The following is a 27,055-nucleotide window of genomic DNA, read 5'->3' on the forward strand; positions in this document are numbered from 1 at the left end:
TGGAATGCACCCCGTGCTTGTCCTCCACGAACTCTCCACCCTTATAAAACCTCTCCTGTTACTTTTAAATTGTTTTCCTGCTTTTACTAGAGGTCGGCAGTTTTTTTTTTTTTTTCTTTTCCTGGCAAGCTGTGGGCGTACGTCTGGTCTTCAAGCCTTCCTCCTCTCCTGGCACCCCAAGTCTCCGACCTCGTGGGTGGGGACAGCCCCGTGCGCTCCACAGGAGGCCCTGGGGGCTGCAAGTCGCGCCACGCCCCATCAGGCTCCCCGCCCCGCCTTCTCCCTCGCAACGCCCAGCCCCACTCTCTTATTGGTCGGCGACGCTCGGCCCCGCCCCGCCCTACGGGGGATAAAAGCTTTAGTAGCCCCGGTCCCGGCGCGTGCCTATCTCCCGACTTCTTTTGCGCAGTCCAGTACTTGCTCAGCCTCGCTTTCCCCTCTTCGACCTCCGGTCCGCCACCATCCTCTCCACGACGTGCTGTCCCGCGCCCGTAACCATGTGCCGCACCCTGTCCACCTTCCCCAACACCTGCCTGGAGAGGTAAGAGAATCTTTTATTGTAGCAGTCCGGACGACAAAGTCCCGAATCCACCAACCCTCAGCCTTGGGAAACGGGGACAGCGGGGCGGAACTTGCACTGCCAGAAAGACCCCAAAGTGTTAAGACCTATCAGGGCATAGCTCAAGTGCTGCTTTGGTGGCCTAGAACTTGAAGATGCCAATGAGAGAATCGCTAGGGACCTTGGGAATGGCTGGGTGTCCCCAGGTTTCTTGGGACTGAACTTTTGGGTGGTGGAGTTAGTTCTTGTGGGATGCCCTCCTCCCCCAACTTCTCAGTGCTGGCAGAGCAAACAGAATCCTTACACGTTGATGTTTTTTCTTTCAGAGCCAAAGAGTTCAAGACACGGCTGGGGATCTTTCTTCATAAATCAGAGCTGAGCTCCGATACTGGGGGTGTTAGCAAATTCGAGTGCTCCAGTAAGCATAGCAAAGAGAGGTAAGTCCCAGTGTCTGTCCAGCCCAGGGATTCTAGAGGGGAGAAGGCCTGAGAGGAAAAATAGGAACGGACAAGCTAGGTAGCCCTAAGCCTCTCTATGGAGATTTGAGTGAGACTTTACTCTGTGCTGTGCTGTGGCTGCAGAGCCCCATTGTGGAGGTGGTAGGTAGAATCCAGGTTTGCCAACCCCAGCAGATGCCTGCGTGCAGGACATGCACTCCTGTTTATCTGAGGATGTCGTAGTACTCGAATACAGGGCTAGGACAGGGTCTGCATCTGTCAAGTGAACCCTTTTGCCTAGAAGCCTCTTTTTATTGAATGCCAGGTGTGATGTTAGGCTTTGGGGTCGTAGGTAAATAGATAGACTCTCCCAGCCTCCTGTTTCATTGGAGAGGGGTGCAAAACCAAAGTTGAGACTCTTGGGAATAGAGTCAATTTGGTTACAGAAGAGGGTGTTAGGGATACTGGCTGAGGACTAAAGGATTCGTGGCAAGGCTTGCTGGATGCCCAGTGCCCCTTATATAACTCACTGCTTGCTTCACGGGAGTCTGAAGGGTTAGTTTTGACAGTCATTGACTTAAGCCTAGGATGTGTGCTATGGTTTTTTGTTTGTTGATTTTTAAAAAAAATAATTTAAAAATCTCTGCTCCTCCCTCTTCTCCCCCTGACAGAAGCTTCTCAGAAGATGTATTGGGATGGAGAGAGTCTTTCGACTTACTGCTGAACAGTAAAAGTAAGTAGGACCCTGTTGTCTGTCTTATGAAAGGCACGTGTGTGCTCATGTGCTTGGAGCTTGTCCCAGCCAGGCTGAAAAAACACGGGGCAAAATAATAGTAGTAGTAATAATAACCCCAGTCCTCCAGTGTGCCAGCCTCTGTTCGGAACACAAAGGCAGAGCCTTGTTCAGGAAAATTACATTCTAAAAATAGAGCCATTAACGCCAATTGCTGTCTTTTCGTCTTTTCTTCCCGGCTGTCCCCTAGTCTCTGACCTGTCTCCTTTCTCCTCTTACCACAGATGGGGTAGCTGCCTTCCACGCCTTCCTAAAGACAGAGTTCAGTGAGGAAAACCTGGAGTTCTGGCTGGCCTGCGAGGAGTTCAAGAAGATCCGATCAGCCACCAAACTGGCGTCCAGGGCTCACCACATCTTTGATGAGTACATTCGCAGTGAAGCCCCTAAAGAGGTCAGTGTTCTGGCCCTTGGCACTGGCCGTGACTCCTCCAGACCCTGTCTGCTTCTTCCCACCTGAGAACTGGGGTCAGTGAGGGAAGAGTTAGGTTTGCAATGCAGCAGTCTTCATGGTTAGAGAAGGGTAGGGGATCAGTGGTTGGACACTAAACTTGGTGACACAAGATGGTATATAGCACAGGGCAGCAAGATTTTTTTTTTTGTCTTCTCTCCATACCCACGTTTTGTAAATTAGTTATGTTTTTTAAGACCTCAGCACATGAACTGGAAGAACAAAAGAATTTGGGTAACCTGACTCTGACCTGCATCTGTCCTCTGGGAACTTTTTTTTGTTGGTTTTTTGTTTGCAATTCTGCCTTCCCTTCTGGAAGGTATTCACCGTAGCAGTGGTGCCCCTGGTGGACACACCTGAGCAATGCTGTGTGTTTGTATCTTGTTCTCTGGCTGCTTCTGTTTATTTCACGTTACTCTGTAACGATTTAGTAAGCATTGCCTAACAGGCACGGAAGTTTTATTACCTTAGAGGATGTAGCGGTGAAAACTTTCTAATGGGAGAAGATGTCAGGAACCAATTCAGTATCAGCCAGGGATGTGAACAAAGTACACGGTGGGAGTTAGGGAGCAGGTGAAAGAACTCACAAGGCCGAGCATTGTAAAGATCGGGAGAGGGAAGGACATCCTGCCACAGGGACCAGGGGGACAGATGAGATCATACACACGGCTGGTGGCCAGATGCAGTCATTCTAGCTTTTCTTTTGAATGACATGGAGAGGAAACTAAGGTGTTTCCAGACCGAGTGGGCTCGGTGTAGCAGCTGTGAGCACAGACAGACAGACAGCGGGAGTGAGGGGAGGCAAGAGCCGAATTATTGCACAAACTCAGAGCAGAGGTGGTGACTGGAACCCGCAGAGAAGTGCTATGCTTCTGGCTTTGCATGAGAAGCCTCATGTTAATCTTGAGAGAGCAGAGGACCAACTCGAGTCTGATGTGGGAACTGTCCCAGAGCTGAAAAGGTGGGGCTGGAGAGATGGCTCAGTGGTTAAGAGCACTTGCTGCTCTTATAGAGGACATAGGTCACACCACACACTATATGTCCAGAACTCCTATATTTCGTCACCAGCGCTCTAGTTCTGGGGAACCCAACACCTTCAGGCCTCTAGAAGCTCCTACATACACGGTGCACACATTTATGCAGGCACATATACATAGAGATTATATATGTCTATTGTGTATGTGTATATATGTGAGGACAGACAGACAGACATGTATGTGTATATATATATATATGTGTGTGTATATACATATATATGAAGGGAGATGCCTTTATTTAATGACTCGATTGTTCACCAAACTCCTTGCCCTCCTCCGCCCCGTCCCGCCTGGCTACCCCACTCCACATCACTCACCTTTGTGGTTACCCTGCTTCCCACAGGTGAACATAGATCATGAGACCCGAGAACTGACTAAGACAAACCTACAGGCTGCCACTACCAGTTGCTTCGATGTGGCTCAGGCAAAGACTCGCACATTGATGGAGAAGGACTCCTATCCACGCTTCCTCAAGTCACCCGCTTACCGCGACCTGGCTGCTCAAGCCTCAGCCACCGCTACCTCTGCACCCAGCAGCAGCCCAGCTGAGCCTTCACACACTTGAGCCTCCACAGCAACCAAGAAGCCCAGCGGGAAGAGAGGTGGAGTTGCCCATCCCTGAAGCAGCTGCCCTGTGTGGGAGGCAGGTCCTGCGCAGCAAGTGCAAGAGGATAGTGGAGGGACAGACGGACATCCTCACAGCTTGAGTGCAAAGGGCTCCCTCTCTTCCAGACACTGTGGGGGCCCAGTGTAGGAGAGACTCCCCAATTCCACGACCCGTGGCTGAGGGCTGACAACAAGCCTGTGTAGGGTGCTCTGGGGAAAGGCGGCCCAGAACTTATGTTCTTTCTACCAGGGCACACACAAAGGCATGCTGGGGGTGGGGGGCGGTTGGGAACCTTCAGAACAGGAGCCAGAGAGCAGCTATTTACGTGCCAGACGGTTGGCTTTGTCCCCGTCCTGACTTCCTCATTCTTGGACTGTGTGTGGAACCTTCATCTCTTGCCCTTGCCTTCCCAGGAACACCCAGGGCCCCTAGCTTAGGCTTCTTAGCATTCCTGTGCTCATCCTTGCAGTCTCGTGGAGGTCAATGAGTCAATATGATTCTTGCCCCAGATGAGATTTCTATACCTCAAACACTGACCTGTGAGCCCCTTTCTGGGTCAATAATGAGCCCTGCGAAAGAAGCCATTTTGCTCCTGTGACCCTAGGCTGGGTGCTCTTGGTGGCCTTCTGTAGGTGGCCCCCTGATCTCACATTTGCAGCAGGGTCTGCTTGTGAACAGGGCTAACTGAGAAGTCTTAATGGGCCCTGTGCTCCTTGGAAGATGGGGGCTAAGGAGGGAGGTGGGAGGAAGGAGGCTTCAAGCACTGATGTCCAGTCACTGAACAAGAGAGAGGAGTCACTGAAAAATCCATCCATAGGAGGAGCCCAAAAGACTAGCTGAAGCCAAAATCAGTTCTCTTTGTGGGTATGAAAATGGGGAAAGGATGCTCCCTGTGCCACCTCTGGTGGAAGGGGGCCTTGTGCTTCTTTGCTGTTGACATGAGATGCCCACTGTAGTTGGGGGAGAAGTCTATCAGGGACCAAGAAAGCTCTGGAACAGAAGTTAGAAAGCACAGCCGAGAGAGTATTACAGATGGGAGGAGGGGTGCCTGGAAGGTTGGGGCTGTCTGCCTATCACCTCTGAGTCTTACCGAACAAACATTCCAAGTTGGGACTTCCAGCACCAGAGACCAAGAAGGCTGTGGGGACCTAGGCTGCCAACATTGTTCTCTCTGCACTTGAGGCTTTTCTGGGAGAAAGTTCTTTTAAGTATAATATATTGTTCTGTTGTGTTGTGCTGATTGTCTCAACTCCTATTGTTATTTATTGTGATTTGTTTGCCTGTACTGAAGAAACTTAGCTGGAGCTGCTGTCTGATGCGCCTCCTCCCTACCAGACTCTACCTCTGCAAGCCTTGGGAACCACTGAGGGCTGGGGGGTGGGGAGGGGACACCCCACTGTGTTAATATTTATTTATTGTTAACAAAGGGAGCTGGGTTCCTTTATCAGTGGTGTATGTGATCCCTGTTTTTCTGTTTGAGCATGTTATATTCTTGTAAAAAAAAGTGAAATAAAACTCAAAAATAATATCCTATTTCCAAGGACCATATGAGGATATAAGGATGATACGAGGATCTGGGGGAGTATGAAGAACCTGTGATGTCACAGAGCTCTGGCAATTCTGTGGGGTGGGGGTACAGGATGGGGTGGGTGACTGAAGGCATGAAAGGGTTGAGCTGGGTTTGAAAGGCTTTGCAGGGTAGTCTGAAAGGAGCAGGGTGTCTCCTCCTGCTCTTTGAGATTTCACTACCTGAAAAGAGCCTTGCCCAGGCATACAGTCAGCCTGCAGTCCCAGCTTTTAGGAGTGAGGCAGAAGGATTGTGAGTTTCGGAATAACCTAGATTACATAGTGAGATCTTGATTCAAAAGAAAAAAAAAATTATGCGGTGTCACAGATACCTGCTTCTACACAGATCTTACACGCTGACACACAGGTCTGACAGGCTGACACACAGGTCTGACATGCTATTGGGTTCTTCTCTAAGTCCCCAGTGTGATCAGAGTTCAAGTACTTGGTTGTAGAGACCTCTTAGAATTATACCCTACACCTAGATCCAGGGTTCTCAGGTAATAGCAGGAGGGGTTCTGATCCTGAGGGCTTAGGCAAGAATATGGGAACAAACAGGCAGGCTTTGAACTCATACCATCCAGACAATGGCTCCACAGGCTCCTGAAGGGGAGAGAGCATGCATGGTGCAGCTGATGCTGGAGGCCATCTGAGCTGTTACAATGTGGGGCATTTGTGTGTGTGAGATGGGCAAAGAGGACCAGCACCAGGGAGGGAAGGGAGGCAGGAGTGCCCAGGTACAAAGAAACACTGAGGTGTGCATGTTGGCTCTGCACGAATGCATCCCATGCCAAGCACGTGGAGGTCAGAGGACAATTTACAGGAGTAAATTGTCTAAGCTTCTACCTTTTGGGTTTTGGGGGTTGAACTCAGGTGGTCAGCCTTGGCACCTTTACCTGCTGAGCCATTTCGCTAGCCATGAGGCCCTGGGTCCCTATTTTCCCACTGCTGTAGATGTTTGCACAAATAAAAGCATGATAATTCCTTAATGCAACAAGGGTCATCACCTCCTTTTGCCAGACAAACTAAGGACTCCTGTGTAATGCATGTTCTTGTCCCCAATTTTCTATATATTTTATCTGTCGTTTGGAATATCCCAGAACTCCAGATGAGAATATGTAAGACTGGGGGGGGGGGGTGCATCAGTTAAGCCAGTATGTCACGAAGAACTCAACAGCCATTAAACAAACCTAGGTCAGTGCTTTCCAGGGTTGAGGAAGGCCAGCCGATCCCTTGCGCTCTGCTGCCCTCCTGTGGCTATAACTATATATTGTCTTAGGCTTGTCGGACTTCTATAGAATATTTATCTATGTATAATTATGTGTGCAGGTGTGTGGCTTTGTGCCCATCCATGAATGCAGGTGCCTGAAGCTGGGATGAAAAGTGGACGTGAGCTGCTCAATGTGGGTTCTGGGAACCGAACTTGGATCCTCTAGAACAGATGTATTCTCAATAGCGGAGCTGCCTTCTCCAGCCCAAACTTCCATTGGTTTCAAAAGCTTTGCTTTTCCCGTGGAATTCTATATAACGGCTAGAATTTGTTTGCTTTATTAATTCATTTTGGTGAACATACAAAATTTTGATCAAATTGGAATTCTTAACACAGTTCCTAACATAGTCAGTGTCTATAGGAGTTAAGGCAAGATTTCCTTAGTTCTTTTAGGGCTAAAACGTACCTTCCAACCTGAAAGGTCTTAGGTAAAGAGACTGTTCAAGGATCTATGAGGTGTAAATTCAAGGCAGCTGGAGTGCTTGAAATTGGCCCAAGAGAAGAAAGAGAAGCCTGAAGTTAAGTATCTGATTCTAAGTTAAGTAGTTGATCCTAAGGGTGAGAGATGCAAGGGGCTTAGTTGTTATATTACAGAGTAGATGCACTCACCTGCAGGGAGCAAAGGCAGGCAGGCAAAGCTTGCAGCCTTTCCCCTTCACGTCTTGGCAGCAGTTGGAAGATGCTGCACACTTAAAGGGAGGGGCTTCACCCTTCCGTTAAACACTCTCAGAGACCTACCCAGAGCCTTTGCTCTTTGCTAATATCCTATCCACTCAGGTGACAACTGAGACTAACTGGCACAATCAGACACTGACTTAGACTTCAAGTAAAGCAAGAATGTGTGGATTTTTAAAATTTGTTGTTGTTGTTTTTTACATCAAGTGCCCATTTAAGGGAGAGTTCTCCTTTTAGCCATCCACAGGACAGCTCCCAGAAACCATGGGACAATGTTTAGAGCCACACAACTGACTTTAATCTCGTGTCTGCGGCTTGCTAATCAGTATATTTCTCAATTTCTCAGACTCTTGCTTTGTATTATTTGACTATAAATAATATTGGCTTCAGAGGGCTTTTGTGATGATGGAAAACATGTGGAAAGTGTTGACAGACGGCTTGGTGACATGCTCAAAAACAACAAATACTTGTCTGTGGCAGACACTGCTCTAAATACTCTACATATGTTAATTCCTGTAATCCTTGCAAGAATCCTATGACATCAAAGACATAGATGCCAGAAAGTTTAAGTGAATCTCTCAAAGGTAAAGAGGTACCAGTCAGCTGGTGCTGCATAGCAAGCCAGCCTGGAGCATTCGCACATTGCAGATAGCAAAAGATCAACATTCTATTGATTCAGTGTCACTGCATTGGCTTCTACCCAAGATCCCAGAAGGTTTTTGATAGGCTAAGTGCGTGTCTAGAGGTGAGCTTGAAGTCAAGCCTTGCAGTCTGATGTTCCTTTTGGTCAAACGAAGGATTGAGGATACTGCAGTTCTAACATTCTGAGTGTGGGGAGTGGTTCAGGAGGAAGAGGGGAAATATCCTTACATTTGCATTGGCTGTGTGTTTCCTCTTTGTGTATCCAGTCCAGGTTTCCCACTCACTCCTGAGCCTGTTGTGTACTCTTGATAAATTATTCCTTCTTCAAAGTTTAAACCCCACCTGGGGGCTGGGATCTGTCAATGGCCTGATCTCTTCTGCCGGAAGAGATCTTTCTCTTGGACTATGTCTTTTGGTTCAAGATGGTCCAAGGGAAGTCATGGTTCCTGTCTTAGACTCTCCTGCCACACCGATCCTCCTCCATGTGTACCTGTCCCAGCACTTGTCCCTCCACAAAGTGGGCAGCTGGTGCCAGCTGCCCCTCCTCCCATGCTCACATGATGTGACAGCTAAAGAATTACTAGGTTTTCCTCACAAAGAGGACTTGTACTTCCTTCCCTGGCCTTGATCTGGAGTTGAGTTTTCTAGTGGAATCTGGTGGCTGCCTTCCTGTTTGTTATTCACTGGGTCTCTTACTCTTGTGTTTATAGTTTAGGATTTTATTATATGCACATTTTCTATTGTAAGTGGACTCAAATAGTTTTTTTAGAATTGGGGTTTGGAAATCACAAAAATAAATAAATAAAAAGTAACAGACCAATGGGCCAGCCTTACCTCTTACAAATCGCTTAAATGTGCAGCTACTCCAGGATCTGGTCTGGGTTGTTTAAAGCTCTTCTTTGGGGGGAAGTTTTCAGAATGTGGCAAATGATACTTAGCTTTTCAAAATGACCCATTCAGACTAGCTGGCTTCTTTTGTAAGTGGAACTTATTCTCCAACATATCAACTGTGGCTCAACTCTAAATATGAGAGAACACACATACATGTGAGCAAAACGACCGTGGCAGCTCTGCTCAGCGGCTGTAAGAATTACTTCTCCCAGACACAAGTAGTCCCACAGATGTCTGCAGCAATTAGAATAGCCATCCCATGACCACTGTGGGGGAACAAGACAGAAACAAGGAAACTGGTAATAAGGATCAAAAGCAGCCAAAAGTAGCTGAATATCGCCCTCTGCTGGCTAACCTGAGTGACTGCTGCTTTCTGCGACAGTCTAGCTCTCCTTTGTTCTGTCTGGTTCCTAGAAAACAATAGTGAAAGTGGCCGTCATGGAATTTCTCTTGCTTCCAGCATCCAGTTGCACATGGATCTTTGTTTCCTTGCACCTTAGATCATCCGAATAGTCCAAGCCTGTCAGGATCATGTATGTAATCAAGGCTCAGTGGTTTCTGGGCGGAGTTCTTCCTATTCGTAGCAACTTCCGACGCTGTTTATGACAGGCAAGCTTCCTGGGCTTCCCCACAAGCTGCTCTGGGTGGGGCGGAGAGCCAGTGTTCTCTAGGAGTCTTTGACACTTCATCTGCTCAGGGCGAACATCACATGCTCTGGGCTGACACTGGCTGCCTAATTCTAACAGTCTCCGTTAAAGGGAACACTTTAGGCACTCCATTTAGCAAGCCTCAGCTGACTCATAAGTGATTTGTGGCTTAGGTGGCTGTCAAAACCAGAACGGCTTTTGAGTGCCAGCTCAGAGCCATGGTCAGACAGCTGGTTAGTTTTTGTGAACTAGATGTCACCTGGAAGAGGGACCCTTAACCGGGGTATTGTGCCCACCTGCTCAGCCTGTAAGTATGTTCGTCTGGGGGGGGGGCATTTTCTTGATTAATGATTAATGTGGGTGGTGTCACCTCTGAGCAGGTGGTCCTACGTTATAGAAAGAAAACAAGCTGAACAGGCCATGAGGAAAGTCAGTAAACACCATCCTCATGGTCTCTGCTTCAGTTCCTGCCTTGACTTCTGCTCTGGCTTTTCCTTGATGCTGCAGTATAGACCTTGCAAACCAAATAAGCCCTTTCTCTCCAACTTGCTTTTAATCAATGACTTGCCACAGCAACAGAGGAAACTGGGACTGGTGTCTACATATAAACAAATGGAAATGAAGCACAGTGACGGCGTGCTTGCTTGCCTGTTGGTCAGCCACCTGAGTCTGAGACTCAGCTCTCTGTTACAAGTGCACGCTCATGAGCTTTCCATAGTTATGACTTAACTTTGGTTGTGGTTTATTACTTGAGGAAAGAGGCACTCCAAGACCAAAAAGAGTTTAACATCTCCCCACTTCCCAGCTTTGGAGGCCATCTTGCTCAGAACGGAATCCAAAGTCCTTACCAGGGTCCCTAAGGTCCGACATGCCTTGCACCCCTACTTCCCATTCATTCATTTCTCGCTGGTCTGTAAGATGTTCCTTGATTACACTAGGACCGTTCTGGCCTTGAGTCCTTTGTACCCGCAGCCTCGACTGAGGCAGTGTGTTTCTGAGCCCTCCCCCAGACTTCACTCTAATGTCATCTTCTGAACAAAGACTACGGAACCTACCATCCTATGGAAAGTCTCCATTCTGGTACTTAACTGTGTGTGTGTGTGTGTGTGTGTGTGTGTGTGTGTGTGTGTACCTCAAGTCTCATTTCTTTAGGCACTCATTGGTTTAGAACCTACCAAGCAGACCGGGTTGACTGGTTGAAAGTCCCGAGGTTGTTCTGTTCTCTGACCCCCCAGCCGTGGGATCATGACTCACCATCATGACCTATCTTTATTACCTAGGTGCTGGGGATCGTGCCTCTGAGTCTCCTTTCTTTTTAGTGTGGGTTCTAAGATTGAATTCAGGCCCCGTGCTCACAGGGTGGACACTTTACTGACTGCCTGTGTCTCAGGGACTCTCATTCCAGTACTCTATCCCCACCCTCCCCCGAGTTCCCCCATCCATGTTTACTTTATTCTTCCCTGTGGGGTTTTCATCATAAGACACAGCACATAATGCAGTTGATTTGGTTCCCTGTCTGGCTTCAATGATAAGGAGGGTGGGCGTGTCCTTCTCTGTGATGTAGCCCAGTTTCCAAAGCACAACAAGCTACTTACCCACTTTATTCCCTGGGTTCTCTAGCTGTAAAGTGGGGGTAAAAAACAGTAGCTATCACAAGATTTGCTTCCCAGGGTTTTTACTTGTGAAGTTCTCAGAACAAAATAGCACACACGAAGACAGATCAGAAACAGTGGGATGTATCTAGATACTGGAAGACAGTACCCATGAAGCCCATAGGAATCAGGACTGCCAGGCACTACTTCTTACCTGGAAATCTTACTATACACTTTTTCCTTTAAATATACTTATGGAGCTAGATAGAGACACAGCAGGTAAAGGTGCTTACCAGACAAGCCTGGTAACCTGAGTTTGAGCTCTGGAAGAATGTACAGGCAGAAGCAGAGAGCTGGCAGCCAAACAGACACACACACACACACACACACACACACACACACACACACACACACCAAGGAGCAATCTCCCCACAGAGCTTTGGGTTTGTGTAGTAAGCTGCTGTATCCCACTGGCAACAGACTCTGCCTGCCATGTATTAGCTGTGTGATGGTTTGAATATGCTTAGCCCATGGAGTAGTACTATTAGGAGGTGAGGCACTAGATGTGTCACTGTGGGCATGGGCTTTAAGACCCTCATTCTAGCTGCCTGAGAGCCAATCTTTCCCTAGCAGCCTGTAGATAAAGATGTAGAACTCTCAGTTCTGCCTGCACCATGCCTGCCTGGACACTGCCATGCTCTCACCTTGATGATAATGGACTGAACCTCTGAACTTGTAAGCCAGCCCCAATTAAATGTTGTCCTTATAAGAGTTGTCTTGGTTATGGTGTCTGTTCACAGCAGTAAAACCCTAACTAAGACAAGATGACTACATAGTGGATTATGTGCCCCTTTCCTTGTTTCCTTCCAAGCACACAGGAGACTTGTGATAACAGAGAAGACACAGAGTGATGGGTGAAGACACAGTGATTGGTTCCTATAACCTGAAAGGAGAGAGCACTGATGCCTATCATATCTGTCCTCCGAGGTCAGGGGATAGCCCTTATCTTCCTCCACGGGGTGCAGATTGCTCAGGCTGTGCCCTGACTGACCCTGCACCCATGCCATCTGTTCTTCCTTTTTTTTTTTTCCACTCCTTTCTTGGCTCCGCCCTGATAGTTCAGCGACTCCCCATAAGGAAGTGTTTTCTTTCAGGGTTGTTGCTGCCAAACTGCTGCTGAGAAGAGGAGGGGAAGGTAGGCTAGGGAGAGCTGGCTGAGGAGTGGCTCCTTGCCTAATCTCTTGGGCTGGGTGGGGGCGGGGATGAAGAGGTCTGGAGGATTGGGGAGCTGGAACTGATGGCAACTGGACAGCTGCCCTGTGGTCACGAGCACTTCTGCCTAAGGTGCTGTCACGGCGCACACGCTGTTTATTTAGGTCCTCTGATTCTGGGGCAGCTCTGGAACAAAGAAGGAGAAAATGAAAGTGAACGCAGGCTCCCCAGCAGCAGGGTTCCATTCTGGACTGAGCTTTTTCCTCCCAGCATCCCCTGATTTTCTTTCCTCCTTTGCTCCCTTACGTTACACCAACCCACCTCGCAGCCAGAGGCGGTTAGGGCCCATTATGCAAATGCTTTGGACAACAACTTCCGTGCTTGGTATTCAGAAAGTACTGCAGATGTAGATCTCAAAGAAGGGGGTTTTGTACACGTTGTAGCGGGTACAGCTAATCAGATGTGCAGGTTAACAAGGGATGCCTGATGAATGAACTGGTAAACCTGGAGCTGAGTGAGACTCCTGGGCTAAGTGACACTCCTTGTGGGGGACATGGCTGAGTGGGTGTGGGGGGAGTATTAGCTACACTCCCTAAGACACTGTCTGCAGTGGCCCTGTTTACTGTTGTCCTCCTGTTGAGGAAACACAATTGTGAGTCAGCCGTTTATGAATGTGCAACCAGGAAATGACAGTCAAAAGACATGCCCAGAAACTCAAAGCTGAGTTCATACTTCACGGTTTTTTTCAACCACACTGCTTCAATAATAACACGAAGGGTTACGGAGAGAACGAACAGAAAGAGCAGTGAGTATGGGGCTTCAATAAAAACAGGAAGGGTTACGGAGAGAACGAACAGAAAGAGCAGAGAGTGTGGGGTGATAAGCCTCACCTGGGATAAAGAAAGTCAGATGGACCAAGACAAAGAAATCCACTTTTCTTCTTAAAGGAGCTTGCATACACCTCCCACTACCCCCAGAAGCTGCCAGTTACAGGTAAGTACAATTGTAGAATACTGGAGAAAAAAAGGAGTTAGTTTTCATGACTAGTCATGAAATTTTAGAATGTCTATTATAAGAAATCTGTAACAGGAAAACTAGATTAAAATGAACTAAATTTCCCACAACATCATTCAGGGTTGTTTTAATTCTTAAAATATCATTTCAAACATTAAAATATTTAAGATTAGAAGAGTGAAATAAGCAGGTAAGTGTGTCACTTAGCCTGAGCCCAGCCTGGAAAGAAATCTATACACGTGTGGTAAATATTACATGGTATGGTATAAACATGGATGACAGAGATAGCAAGGGCAAGACAGCTCTGCTAAGTGCTGTTGAACTCACACTGAAGGCGATCATCCAGTTGCTTTGTGAAGAGGGAGCCGATATCAAGTGTGGGATCTTGTTGGGATACACACATACTAAGCATGGAGTAGTCTCTTTGAGTGTGTGAGTCCATGGAGCAATAATTTCCTCAGTTTAAATTTACCTCTATTCATAATCTACATTTTGTATATTTTATACATCTAATAAATTATTAATTAAGCAAGTAAATGTGTTTAGAAAGACTCTATACAGGTAAAGCTGAGTTCTGAGCCAGGTGATTTTTTTTTCTTGTCTGAAGTGACAAAGTTCCCCTCTTTATTCATGTACAGCTGAGATGTCAGAAGACAGAACATATCAGCCCAATTCCTACCCCGAGATTCTCTTCGAGTCCCAAAGAAACACACGTGTTCATTTCTCAAGAAAAAGGCACTGACTATCATGGAGACCACGGACCATTACACACCTCAGGGTGGGTCCTCATTCGCGGGTGGTCAGAGGACCGTTGGCAAAGATGATCCTCTGTTGATCAAAGCTGTTGAAGAGGGAGATGTTGTCAGGGTCCAGCAATTGTTAGAACAAGGGGCTAATGTCAATGTCTGTGAAAACTATTGGGGCTGGACACCTTTGCATATTGCTGTGGATGCTGGCAGGGTAGACATTGTGAAACTCCTGCTTAGTCATGGTGCTGACCCTCAACGGAGGAAGAATAATGGGGCCACCCCCTTCATCATTGCTGGGATCCGTGGAGATGTGAGCCTGCTCGAGATTCTCCTCTCTCATAGTGCAGACATCAATGAGTGTGATGAGAATGGATTTACGGCTTTCATGGAAGCTGCTGAGTATGGTAAGGTTGAAGCTTTAAGATTCCTTTTTGATAAGGGAGCCAACGTGAATTTGAGACGGCAGACAACGAAAGACAAAATGCGATTGAAGAAAGGAGGCGCCACAGCTCTCATGAGCGCTGCTGAGCATGGGCACCTGGAAGTCCTGAGAATTCTCCTCAACGAAATGAAGGCAGAAGTCGATGCTCGGGACAACATGGGCAGAAATGCCTTGATCCGTACTCTGCTGAACCATGATTGTAAACATGTAGAGGAGATTACCTCAATTTTGATTCAACAGGGGTCTGATGTGAACGTGAGAGGAGAAAGAGGGAAGACACCCCTGATCTCAGCAGTGGAGAGGAAGCACACTCGTTTGGTGCAGATGCTCCTGAGTCAGGAGGGCATAAACATGGATGACAGGGATAGCGATGGCAAGACAGCTCTGCTAATTGCTGTTGAACTCAAACTGAAAGAAATTGCCCAGTTGCTTCTTGAAAAGGGAGCCGATATCAAGTGTGGCGATCTTATTGGGATAGCGAAGAGGAATTATGACCATTGCCTTGTAGACCTTCTTCTCTTTTATGAAGCTAAACGTAACACCAACCCTCCTGCTGGAGACTGGTTGCCTCATAGTTCACGTTGGGGGGAAGCCTTGAAAAGACTCCACAGTATGACTCGACCCATGATTGGCAAACTCAAGATCTTCCTGCACATTGACTATAAAATAGCTGGCACTTCCGAAGGGGCCGTCTACCTAGGGATCTATGACAATCAAGAGGTGGCTGTCAAGGTCTTCCATGAGAATAGCACCCGGGGATATAAGGAAGTCTCTTGTTTGCGGAACTGCCGCGACCACAGTAACTTAGTGGCTCTCTATGGAAGTGAAGACCACAAGGGCTGTTTATATGTGTGTGTGTCCCTGTGTGAGTGGACACTGGAAGAGTTCCTGAATGAACCCAGAGAAGAACCTGTGGAGAATGGGGAAGATAAGTTTGCCCACAGCATTCTATCGTCTATATTTAAGGGTGTTCAAAAACTACACTTGCATGGATACGCCCATCAGGACCTGCAACCACAAAACATCTTAATAGGTGAGGCCCTATGACAGTCTTGTATGTGGGGCTGTGATAGAACATCACAGTCTAAGAGATTTGTAATGAGTGCAGATTTATTTCTGGTAGCCATGGAGATTAGCAGGGCTCTTCTCTCATAGGCGGAATTCATGACTTGACACCTTTAGCTCTCATTCTCAGCTTCTATCATGCCCTCATTCATCTTTCTGGGGACTCAGTAGCCCCTTTAAGAAGGAAGGAGGTCCTGAAGGGAGCTGAAGAGTGGCTCTGAACCAGCACATCTCTGACCTATGATGGTAGCTTAAAGTATCAGAGTAGCTTGGGGCCTGTGGGATTAACTGAATGGAAGTCAAGGCCAAGTCATCATTAAACTCAGAACTTTGTTAGTGAGCCATAGGATACAACCTGAACTATGGCCACCAGCCCCTTTATAGTGCTGTGCCCTGGGAGCTGTGGGAGTGGATATCTGGTTAACTTCACCCTCATCTTTTCTTACTGTCTGCCCTATAAAAAACAGAATGTATGCCCTGCTCTCGACAGATGTCCAATAGATCAAACGAGGCTGTATAGGAGCAAAGTGCATTATTATTGCTCTTCAGAGAGGATAGGTTGTATAACATGTTACATATTTATTTATGTGATTTGATTATCCCTCCATATTTTTTAATGCACCTCTGAAACTGTCCCTTAGATTCCAAGAAAGCTGTTCGGCTGGCTGATTTTGATCAGAGCATCCAATGGAAGGAAGAGTCACAGGCAGTCGAGAGAGACTTGGAGGTAATTTCTTTGCTCGAGTCACAGGTGGTCGAGAGAGACTTGGAGGTAATTTCTGTGCTCGAGTCACAGGTGGTCGAGAGAGACTTGGAGGTAATTTCTGTGCTCGAGTTAACCTTCCCTGTTCTCTGCTTCCTTGTTTGTTCATTACCTCACTTCCCATGGCCAGGCAGAGAACTTATTTTAACTCAGAAGAAAAGACTTCCCAAGGCTTCCTCCATCTTGTTTGCTGTCCTCTCTCCCTTGCATGCAGTGGCATTTCCATGTGTTTCTCCTACAGGAGAACTTTCATGGGGCAGAGGAATAGGGATAATAACTGGGTATAATAGCCGGCATGGAGTCACCTTTCATTGTGGCCCCTTTCTTTATCTCTAACTTTTTCCTTCTCCCTCCACTAGCTAGGTAAGTAACTAACAGAGGAGACGCCTCTTCCAGGACTTCTGGGAGGCATATCTGAACATCTGAAAGGTTCCTTCTTCAAACAGTTTTCTGCCTAAGGAAAAAGCAAGTGAGATTTCCTCCCAACTCTATTCAAACTCACCCACTGAGCACCAAAGAAAATCCAGAGACCCAGGAACCAGACAATTCCTGGGAGAGGTGAGGTCAGCCTTCAGGCTTGGAGGAGACAGGGCTCAGCAGAAGTGTAAAGACCATAACATGCTCCTGAGAGGACACAGAGCTAGGTTCTGTGTAGGGGAGCTTCCAGGCTTGTTCAGGAACAGCTGGGCAATCTTATCCTGGATAGTAACCAATGGCCAATAGCTTTGGTTCTGGGTTTGGTGGCTTCTAATTTCACTTCTTCCCCCTTGGTATCTAGTGTAGCTGTCTCTTGTGCCTATTTCTCTGCCCTCCTGAAGCCTAGTTCCCTCGGCTAGAGCTGTGTTGTACCTGACTGGGTATGACTCCATTATCTGCTGCCTCACATAGTGCTGGATCCAGTTCCTAGCTGTTCTCAAGGCTGTCCCCTTTGTTTAAAACTTCCTCCCTTTCTCGACTTACTGATATTCTGTCAGAACATTCAAGACCTAGGTAGAATCTTCTGCTGCCAACAAGTCTATCCCATCAACTCTGGACCAGGATTATCTTTAAGGAACCTAAGCTGTGTGGGCCACATGTTGCCTTAAACTCTTTGTGCACAGAGTTTAGCCTTTCTCCCCCAGAATCCTGTAGATTTGGAGTTCAGGGTGTTAACCATGACACCATGGGACCACAGAAATACAGCCCACAGGTTCCTTGAAATATCCCATCTTCCACTTCCACACTGTACTGACTACTTTTGCGTCGCTCTGAGAAGTTAAATAAGGAAGGGTTTGTTTAGATTATGGACTCAGAGGTTTCAGCTCAGGCTGGAAGTGAGGGCTTGATGGAGCAGACCTCTGTCCAATGAAGTTGACAATCGAGATATTAACTCTCAAATCATTCAAGGTTACCCATTGGCTCAGTTTATGGCTTCTGTGCAGGATCTTGGACGGCTGGTTCTCTATGTGGTAAAGAGAGGTGAGATCCCCTTTGAGACACTAAAGGCTCAGAGTGATGAAGAGTTGCTTACAGCGTCTCCAGACGAGGAGACTAAGGACCTCATTCATTGCCTGTTTTCTCCTGGGGAAAAACTGTCTGATGTAAAGAACTGTCTGATGGACCTACTTGCCCATCCTTTCTTTTGGACTTGGGAGAAGTAAGTAGAAGTTGGATGTGTGTTAAAGCAGCGGTTCTCAACCCTTCCTAGTGCTGTGACTCTTTAATGTAGTTCTTCATGGTGTGGTGACCCCTCCCCCAGCCATAAAATTATTTCCTTGCTACTTCATAACTGTAAATTTGCTACTGTTATGAACTGTAATGTAAATATCTGATATGCAGGATATCTGATATGTGATCCCAGTGAAAGGGTCTTTCGACCCCAGAGGGGTTGCAGCCCACAGGTTGAGAACCACTGTGCTGCAGGCTTTTCTATGGAGAGGAAGAAGTGATGTGGGCTACTGTCAGGGCTGGGAATCAGCAGGCATAGGCTTTTCTCTCACCTCAGCATCATTGAAGGTTTGTCCTTGGGAGAGGTGATGACCTGTAGGTTTCTGTGTGTGTGTTTTTTTAAAAAATATTTATTTATTTATTTTATATGAATACACTGCCACTGTCTTCGGACACACCACACCAGAAGAGGGCATCAGATCCCATTACAGATGGCTGTGAGCCACCATGTGCTTGCTGGGAATTGAACTCAGGACCTCTGGAAGAGCAGTTAGTGCTCTTAACTGCTGAGCCATTGCTCCAGCCCCTGGGTTTCTGGTTTTAATTACTAAAGAATAAGTGGACAGTAACAGGGAGGCCTCTTCCAGTATGTAGAAATTTTATTAAAAATCAAAGCATATCACTTTTCTCCTTTTTGGAAAATATAGAATGACCATGATAATTCTATCATTCTCAGTCGCTTTGGAACACTTCGGAAAGTAGGAAATGAATCTGACATCAAAGTACGAAAGAGTAAAAGTGAGCTTCTCAAACTGCTGCAGCCTCAGCTACTCGAGCCTTCCCGAAGCTTTGATCAGTGGACATCTAAGGTAGGAACACTTCCCTCCTGTGGTCTAGGAACAAGAGTGTGTCTAACAGTACATGCTGCCATTTCTAACTTATTTTATATACCAGACTGTTGCTACCAGGAAGTGAATGGAGTAATTTTCTTTCCTCCAATGAGCCCTCTTGACTCTTTTGGGTCTTTGCTCCTTTCTTCAGAGTTCAGGGCCCCGAAAACACTGTCATTCAAGTTCTGCTTTAGGATGACCTTGATCCAGCCCATTACCCACTCCTTGAAGTCTGGTCAAAAGTCCTATTGTGATAACAACTGATTAAGTAAGCCTAAGCCAAAGAGGCTCTCTACCATGAAGCCATAGCCTAGGACAGACTGGACACTTCTGCTGTCTGTGAGCAGCCTCAGTTCCAGGAACTTACACTGTGTTGTGACAACATGTTATGAAGAAAAGATGACCCTTCAAATATTTCCTCTTCAAGACAAATTCTTCCAAATTTAGGGGAGCTCTATAAAATAAATCATCATCTTAATCTAGTCTTTATTATAAAACTTTCAATGTTGTAAATTTATAAACATTTCTCAAATTTAATTATGATTTAAGCTAGCATCATGGTCTGGGCACCCTAAAAAAGAATACTCATACTCCCCGTGGGGCTGAGCTATCTGCAAAGATGATGCAGTGTGGTATATGGTGGGTGTCCCACAAACACAGTTAAAGCATCCTGGGTGAATCCATGATCTTCAGGTCTTTGAGACCAGCAGCTTCTCTCTCTTAGGCCTCTGCTTCACCCTCCTCCACTTGTAATTGCTGGCTTAATATATATTTTTACTGTTAGTCTACAAGTTCTGTTGGGGCCAGAGATAGCCACTGTCTTGTTAGCTCTTGGTATGGAGTATATGTGCCAGGACCCTTTGCCAAATGCGTGTGTATGAGACATGTTATGTGGAGCTTTTGCTATCCTACCTTTACTCCAATAACAGACTGAGCTACCAGCCCCCACCCAGAGAATATTGGATCCACAGATGAAGAACACAGACACACAGTTGTTCAATTTCAACTTGCCTTTTTGGCCCAGTTGCTAGGCACCACTTATATTCTGCCTGGAGAAGCATACCCTTATCAATACTCTTAGCTCCACACCTCTCCATCTACCCTCAACTTTAGTTGTTCAGTAACATTTAGTCACTGCTCAACAGCCCCAACCACCTGCATGTAGAAGTGGCCTGTGACCACTCTGACCGAGATCTCACATGGCTGCTTGGCTTTTCTCTCTTCAAAGCATGTCGAACTCCCCTTCTCTCTCCTGCATCTGTTGCTTGCCTGTAGGGACCCAGAAGTTCTGCCAATTCTTTCTGCCCAGCAATTAGTCCATGACGTCTTTAATGATAGATCAAGAACCAATTGGGAAACAGGACCTTGGCATCAGAACCACTCCTACAAGACTTTAGCTCAAACTTTAAATTTTTAGAAACAGAAAAACTTGAAAGTAAAGACATTTTTGTACATGTATATTGTCTTAGTTAGGGTTTTATTGGTGGGAAGAGACACTATGACCAAGGCAACTCTTATAAAGGAAAACAATTAATTTCGGCTGGATTACAGTTTCAGAGGTTTAGTCCATTATCATCATTGTGGGAAGCATGGCAGTGTGCAGGCAGGCATGATGCTGTAGAAGGAGCTAAGAGTTCTACATATTGATCCACAGACAGCGGAAGGGGACTGGATTTATTTCACACTGTGCATAGCTTGAACATCTAAGACCTCAAAGCCCTACCTCCACAGTAACAAACTTTCTCTAAAAAATCCACACCTCCTCCAATGAGGCCACACCTCCTAACAGTGCCACTCTTTATGGGCCAAGCACTCAAACACAGAAGTCTATGAGGGCAAACCTATTCAAACCACCACATAGGTGATATGCCTTGAACATATTGCCCCAGTGACCTTCACTCACAGTCCCCTTCCTGAGTCCCTGTTGTCTAGAGACAGTTTTTCTTTTGATTTTCATCTCAAATATATATACATGGTTTTATATATCTAAGCAAAATCTCATGTTATCTGAGAGTGACTTAATTTGCTTGTTATGACTATCTCCATTTTTGTCAGTTCTCATGCAAATGACATAACTTTGTTCTTTTTATGGTTGAAAAGATTCCATCGTATGCACAAACCACATTTTCTTTAACCATTTCACTATTGAGAGACACCTAGGTTGGCTCCATGTCCTGGTTACTGTGAGCAGTTCTTCAATATCCCTGTGATATGTTTACTGAGAGTCATTTGGGTGAATACTCAGCAGAATTGTAGCTGTTCTTATGGTAGGTGTAGTTTTAGGTTTTTGAAGAACCTCAATACTGATTTTCATAGTGGTTAGACTAGTTAACACTCCCACAAAGGTTTTTAATCGGCACAATTTCTTGGAAACTTGATAAGTACAGACAAAAGTGAAATTAGTAACTTACAATCACACATTCAAACGCAGCACAAGCACACGGGGTTGTGTAGCATGCTCTGTGTACCATGTACCACACGGGGTTGTGTAGCATGCTCTGTGTACCATGCACTTTCATTTGTTTCTGTCTGTCTGCTTTGTCCCTCAGTCGAGGGCATCAGATTTGTGTTTGGCCTTCTGATACTAACCTACTATCAGGATTTGTTTTATGTTGTCATCATATCTTGGACTAATGTTTTATTTTTTTAGATCAACAAATATGTTATGGATGAAATGAATAGTTTCTATAAAAGGCGCCAAAACCTTTATCAGGATACTGTAGGTGATCTACTGAAGTTTATTCGGAATATAGGAGAACACATCAATGAGGAAAAAAATAAGGAGTAAGTGTTGCTTTCATCTATGTTAGTTATTCGTGGACCAAGAACAATTAGAAAATCCACTTCTAAGTCTGTATGGAGAGAAGAAAACTTGCTTTGATACAGAAAAGCAAGTTGCGGCCTTTAATTCCAGAAATCAGGAGGCAGAGGGAGAGGTCAGCCTGGTCTGCACATTAAGTTCCAGGCCAGCCAGACTGCACAGTAAGACCCTTTTGGTTTTATCATCAATTACAGACACGCCTCCTTTTTAGCTTTGCTGAGTTCTATTGAACAGAAGAAACTTTCTGTGTGAATAAGCACAGAAGACAGGGCCACTGTGTAAAGCAAATGTGGGCTTACAAAGGTTGGATATAGCCCTACATTAATTAAATCACCTATGCTGTCAAGAAACGTTAGCTGCAAACACACACACACACACACACACACACATACTCATATACACACTCACACTCACACACACTCTTATACACCCACCCACACACCCTCATATATATACTCACACTCACATCCTTCCATACACACACACTCACATACACACACTTACACTCATATATACACTCATACTACCATCTCTCCAAACACACACACACACACACTCACACACACACTCATACACACACACTCATATATACACTCATACTCCCATCTCTCCAAACACACACACACACACTCACACACACACTCATACACACACAACTATCACATACATACTCATTTACACACTCACACTTCCATCCCTCCACACACACACTCACTCACACACACTCACACACACTCATACACATTCACACACACACTCACATATATACTCACACCCCATCCCTCCACACACTCACACACACTCACACACACTCACATACATACTCACACCCCTATCCCTCCACATACTCACGCACACTCACACACACACTCATACATATTCACACACACACTCATGCACACTCACATACATACTCATACCCCTATCCCTCCACACACTCACACACACACACACACACACACACACGCACACACCACTTTGCAGTTCAGAATGTTTTCTTTTTTATTACTAGAGATTATATATAAGGGATTGTAGTATTATTTTACCATTATTACCATTTTGTTTAATTCATGTATTTTTTCAGAATTTTGTACCTAGCTACTGTCTTTACGTAATTCCCACCCCTCCCTCTCCCCTCCAACTCCTCCTGTGTCCTCATCTAGGGGAGGGCCTTGTGAGGATCTTCCCTGCTCCTTGTGCTATTACCATTTTTATGAATGAGCAAACAAGTTCAGAAAGACTAAGTTGCATGCCTATTAAAGAGTCAGGAAGCATCTTATCATCAGATTCCAAAGTCCTTATTATTCCTGCTAGACTCAAGTCCAGCAAGCTGCCAGGGCTTACTCTAAGAAGGAGGAAGAGCACATGGGCCTTTAGGCTGACCTATTTATGTTTCGTTTCAGAATGAAGGAGATACTTGGAGACCCCTCTCGTTATTTTCAGGAGACATTTCCAGATCTCGTAATCTATATCTACAAGAAACTAAAGGGAACGGAATACAGAAAACACTTTCCTCAGGCTCCACCATGCCTCGGTGTGCCAGAGGCAGTGGGACCAGGGGTCATGCAGACCTGAGTCTTGCCAGTTCATGGGACCAGGGGTCATGCAGACCTGAGTCTTGCCAGTTCATGGGACCAGGAGTCATGCAGACCTGAGTCTTGCCAGTTCATGGGACCATTTTTTCAATCAGTATAGTTCTTGGCAAGTTGTACATTTCTGCTCTCTTAAGCAGTCTGGTTGCTTTGTGGGCAATGGTTAGATAGCCATTGTGTCAGTTTCTGATACAGTAAGTTCTACACATTTGTACGGTCACAAAGCAGTCTACTACAAAACTATACTACTCCATTTTAGTAGATAGAACTGGGAGAGCCTTCTGTTAAGATTTTGTTTAAAAAAAACATTAGTGTGTGTGTGTGTGTGTGTGTGTGTGAGAGAGAGAGAGAGAGAGAGAGAGAGAGACAGAGAGAGAGAGAGAGAGAGAGAGAGAGAGAGAGAGAGAGAGAGAGAGACAGCAAGAGAGAGAAGAGGAGAGAAGAGGAGAGGAGAGGGGGATGCAGCTGTGGAGTTGGTTTTCTCTTTCTGCCTTTATATGGGTTCCAGGGATTGAATTCGTGTTGTGAGGCTTATGTGGCAAGTATCTCTAGCCACTGAGTCATGCCCACCAGCATGATTCTAAGTCTTAATTGCCCCAAAGAGATGAGCGTCAAGACTCCCGTGGCTGTATGTTTTATATTTATCTCATTTAATCCTTCCATTGAGCTTACAGAACAGAATTATTGTCTCCATTAAAGAACTGAGGCTCAGAGAATCTGAGTGACTTGCCCAGGATCACACAATCTGTGCAAAGCACTGTTCAAAAAAAGAAAGAAAGAAAAGAAAAGACACAATGTTATTGTTGCCTCTCACATGGGGGCTTCATATAGCATCTCTTCTGGATGAAATTCCAGAACAGGCTTACGTATACCAAAAGGGCTTCAGAGAAGTGTCAGTATTTGCTGGGCGTTGTATAAGCCTAGGTTCTAGTTAAATGGATTCCATTCCTTCTGGAAGCATCTGTACCCGTGTCTCATGACTTCAAGGTAATAGCTCTCACTTGAGGGTCATTTATTAGTGTCATGGATGGGGGAGGGAGGATAGCACTACTGGCATTGAGGAAGGAGGAACCAGCGATGCCAGCAAACATTCCAGGGATGCATGAAGCAGCTACCCACAATGCCACACTAAGCAGACAACATATCAGTGGTGCTGAGGTGGAGAAAGCTTGTCTGAAAGGATTGGAACACTTCTGAGCTGGCCCTGGATCCAGGTCTGTGAAGTGCACTGAACACTTCTGAGCTGGCCCTGGATCCAGGACTGTGAAGTGCATTGAACACTTCTGAGCTGGCCCTGGATCCAGGACTGTGAAGTGCATTGAATACCCCCAGAAGAATGACATGGGTGTGTTTTCTTGATGCTGGATCTAAACTGAAGCAGCTCCTTCTGGTGTCCACTCGGGAGCCCTCATCTTCCCTCACTTCCCATGTTCCGTGGTGCAATGTTCTATTGGGGTGCTCTCTCTAAGCTCTCTGACACACAATCACCTCAGTGCATGCTTCATTCTACTTTGTCCTTTTGTGTCCCAGCCCTCCATCAATCAAAGCCCTATTCTTTTAGGGCCTTTGTATCTTTACTGCTTAGTAAAAAAACGTTTGCTCTGTGGGAATGCTTGATAAATCTTTACTGAATAACCAGTGGACCATTTTTGTACATGGATGATGATGGTGATGATGACAAATTGTATGGTACTTTAGAATTTACACATTATATCTACATATTTTTAAATTTAATTTTGTTTTGAAAACAGTACTGTAAGGTAAGCACTGTGATCTTTATTTTGGCAATGAGGAAAGTAAGGTAGAAATATTTCTATTTACTCTAGGCGTATGGCATGGAGTTGTCTCTGTCTTGATTTGGACAGCCTTTCTGGTGTGACATGTTCTTTTCACCTATCATCAACGTGGCTAAAATGGAGCTTTTGGAATGGGAATTAAATACTATCTTAGATCCCTTCCAAAAGGAGGCATCTGGAAGCAGATAGGTGGCTGTCATTTTAAGGAGTTAAAGTTCTCTGGAAGAAACCAAGTAATAGCTTAAAAATGGCTTTAAAATTTAAAATTTAAAACTTAGAAAGGTTTTAAAATTGAGCTTTGTTGTCTGACTTGGATATGTCAATCAAAATGTCCACATGTGAAGAATACTCAATAAAAATTTTGAATCATTTCATTACATTGGATTTTCTGTCAGTGACTTGTGATAGATGAATCAGCAGTTCCCAGGAACTTTAATAGATAGCTATGCTTTGATTGAGAAGGAAAGGAGAGATATTAAATACACAGGAGTAGACTAGTGGTGGAGACTCAACCCATCCCGCCCAGCTATCAGTCGTTGCCCCATTACTAACTTTGTTGTGTGAAACTATTTTACTTATGAATTTTCAGTTTGTAGGCTTTCAAGAAGCTATGTGGATAAAATTTCTAAGCTCCACCTGTTGAATATGTTAGAGAAAAGCTATTATTTCTATCTTGTGTACTATATAAATGATGCCCCGCATAAGAACTCTAAGTTGAGAGCTGGACAGACACACGCCCAAAGCCATCTCCTGGCTCTGCTGAAAATGGAATGGACTTTGTTTTCATAAGAGACACAGTGTCCTTTACAACTACTTTTTATGCTTAAGGATAGAAATTTGCTTCTGGAACAATAGAATTTAAAGTGTCCTTTAGATAATTTAGTCACACAGCTCTCCTAGAAAGCCCCACACTGCCAATATCAGAAGAACAAATTTCCCCACATAGTCAGTGCTTGACTTAAGTTTTTTTGTTTTTGGTTTTTTGAGATCATGTCTACATTGCTTTCTTCTTCCCTTACCTCCTTCAAACCCCTCCATATACCCCTCCTTGCTCTTAAATTCATGTCCTCTTTTTCATTGATCTATATATTAATTATCAATATCAATATATATCAACTAATGATTAATTGATATATTTATCAACAAATGAAGAGGTCATGAGTATGTATATATGTGTATATATATATGTACACACATATATATACTCATATATATGACATATATACTCATATATACATATATACTCATATACTTGTATATGAGTATATATACATAATATATATATTTGAACATATGCATATATGATATATATGACAATATATATGACAATATGAATAGCAATATAATACTCCTGAATATATAAATACACCCTGCTCAGTCTGTAGAATGTTACTTTTATGTGTATGTTTTCAGTGCTGACCTTTTGGTATTAGATAACCAACTGGTGTGCTCTTCCCTGGGGAAGACCATTTCTCCCCCTCTTGCCATTCCTTAGTTACTTGTAGTTACATAGTTATTTGAAGTTACATGTAGTTCTTTGTGTAAGGTTGAGACCTTGAGGGTTTTCCCCTTTTTAGCTAGCATGCCCATTGGTGTCTTTCTTGTCCAGCTCATGCTCGGGTCATGTTGGTGACAGAAGAGGCACTCCAAAAAATCCTTCCATTAAGCTACTATCACTCTAATACCAAAACCAGGTAAAAGAAACAACAAAAGAAGAAAATGACACTAATATCTCCCATGAACGTAAACTCAAAAATACTCTGTGACATACTTGCAAATGGAGACACATCTAAATGATTTCCCACCATGACTGTCTTGGATTTATCCCCATCATGCAGAGATGGTTCAACATATGTAAGTCAAGAAATGTGACAGACCACATAAATGGACTTACTTAAAG

General features: G+C 45.1%; 2 protein-coding genes across 5 annotated transcripts; both read left to right on the forward strand.

Annotated features, from left to right (window-relative positions):
• Positions 1 to 350: 350 nt before the first annotated feature.
• On the forward strand, positions 351 to 5,414 carry Rgs16 (regulator of G protein signaling 16). The gene is made up of 5 exons (XM_031384991.1): positions 351 to 541; positions 886 to 996; positions 1,668 to 1,729; positions 2,014 to 2,180; positions 3,618 to 5,414. Exons 1-5 carry the CDS (start codon positions 498 to 500, stop codon positions 3,837 to 3,839), a joined length of 606 nt encoding a protein of 201 aa, XP_031240851.1. The 5' UTR covers positions 351 to 497; the 3' UTR covers positions 3,840 to 5,414.
• A 3,922-nt stretch (positions 5,415 to 9,336) lies between these two features.
• Positions 9,337 to 23,745, forward strand: Rnasel (ribonuclease L). 4 transcript variants are annotated; one of them, XM_031384996.1, is made up of 8 exons: positions 12,319 to 12,359; positions 13,324 to 13,369; positions 14,029 to 15,614; positions 16,288 to 16,373; positions 17,831 to 18,045; positions 18,793 to 18,925; positions 21,597 to 21,730; positions 23,171 to 23,745. In XM_031384996.1, the coding sequence occupies exons 3-8, from the start codon at positions 14,138 to 14,140 to the stop codon at positions 23,340 to 23,342; spliced, it is 2,217 nt and encodes a 738-aa protein (XP_031240856.1). In that variant the 5' UTR covers positions 12,319 to 12,359; positions 13,324 to 13,369; positions 14,029 to 14,137; the 3' UTR covers positions 23,343 to 23,745. The 4 variants fall into 4 exon arrangements, with proteins under 4 accessions (XP_031240862.1, XP_031240858.1, XP_031240856.1 ...); XM_031385002.1 differs by lacking the exons at positions 12,319 to 12,359; positions 13,324 to 13,369 and adding an exon at positions 9,337 to 9,458; XM_031384998.1 differs by lacking the exon at positions 13,324 to 13,369 and having other exon boundaries at positions 12,260 to 12,359.
• Positions 23,746 to 27,055: the final 3,310 nt, after the last annotated feature.

The sequence above is a fragment of the Mastomys coucha genome, unplaced genomic scaffold, assembly GCF_008632895.1.
Source record: "Mastomys coucha isolate ucsf_1 unplaced genomic scaffold, UCSF_Mcou_1 pScaffold1, whole genome shotgun sequence".
Taxonomy (NCBI): domain Eukaryota; kingdom Metazoa; phylum Chordata; class Mammalia; order Rodentia; family Muridae; genus Mastomys; species Mastomys coucha.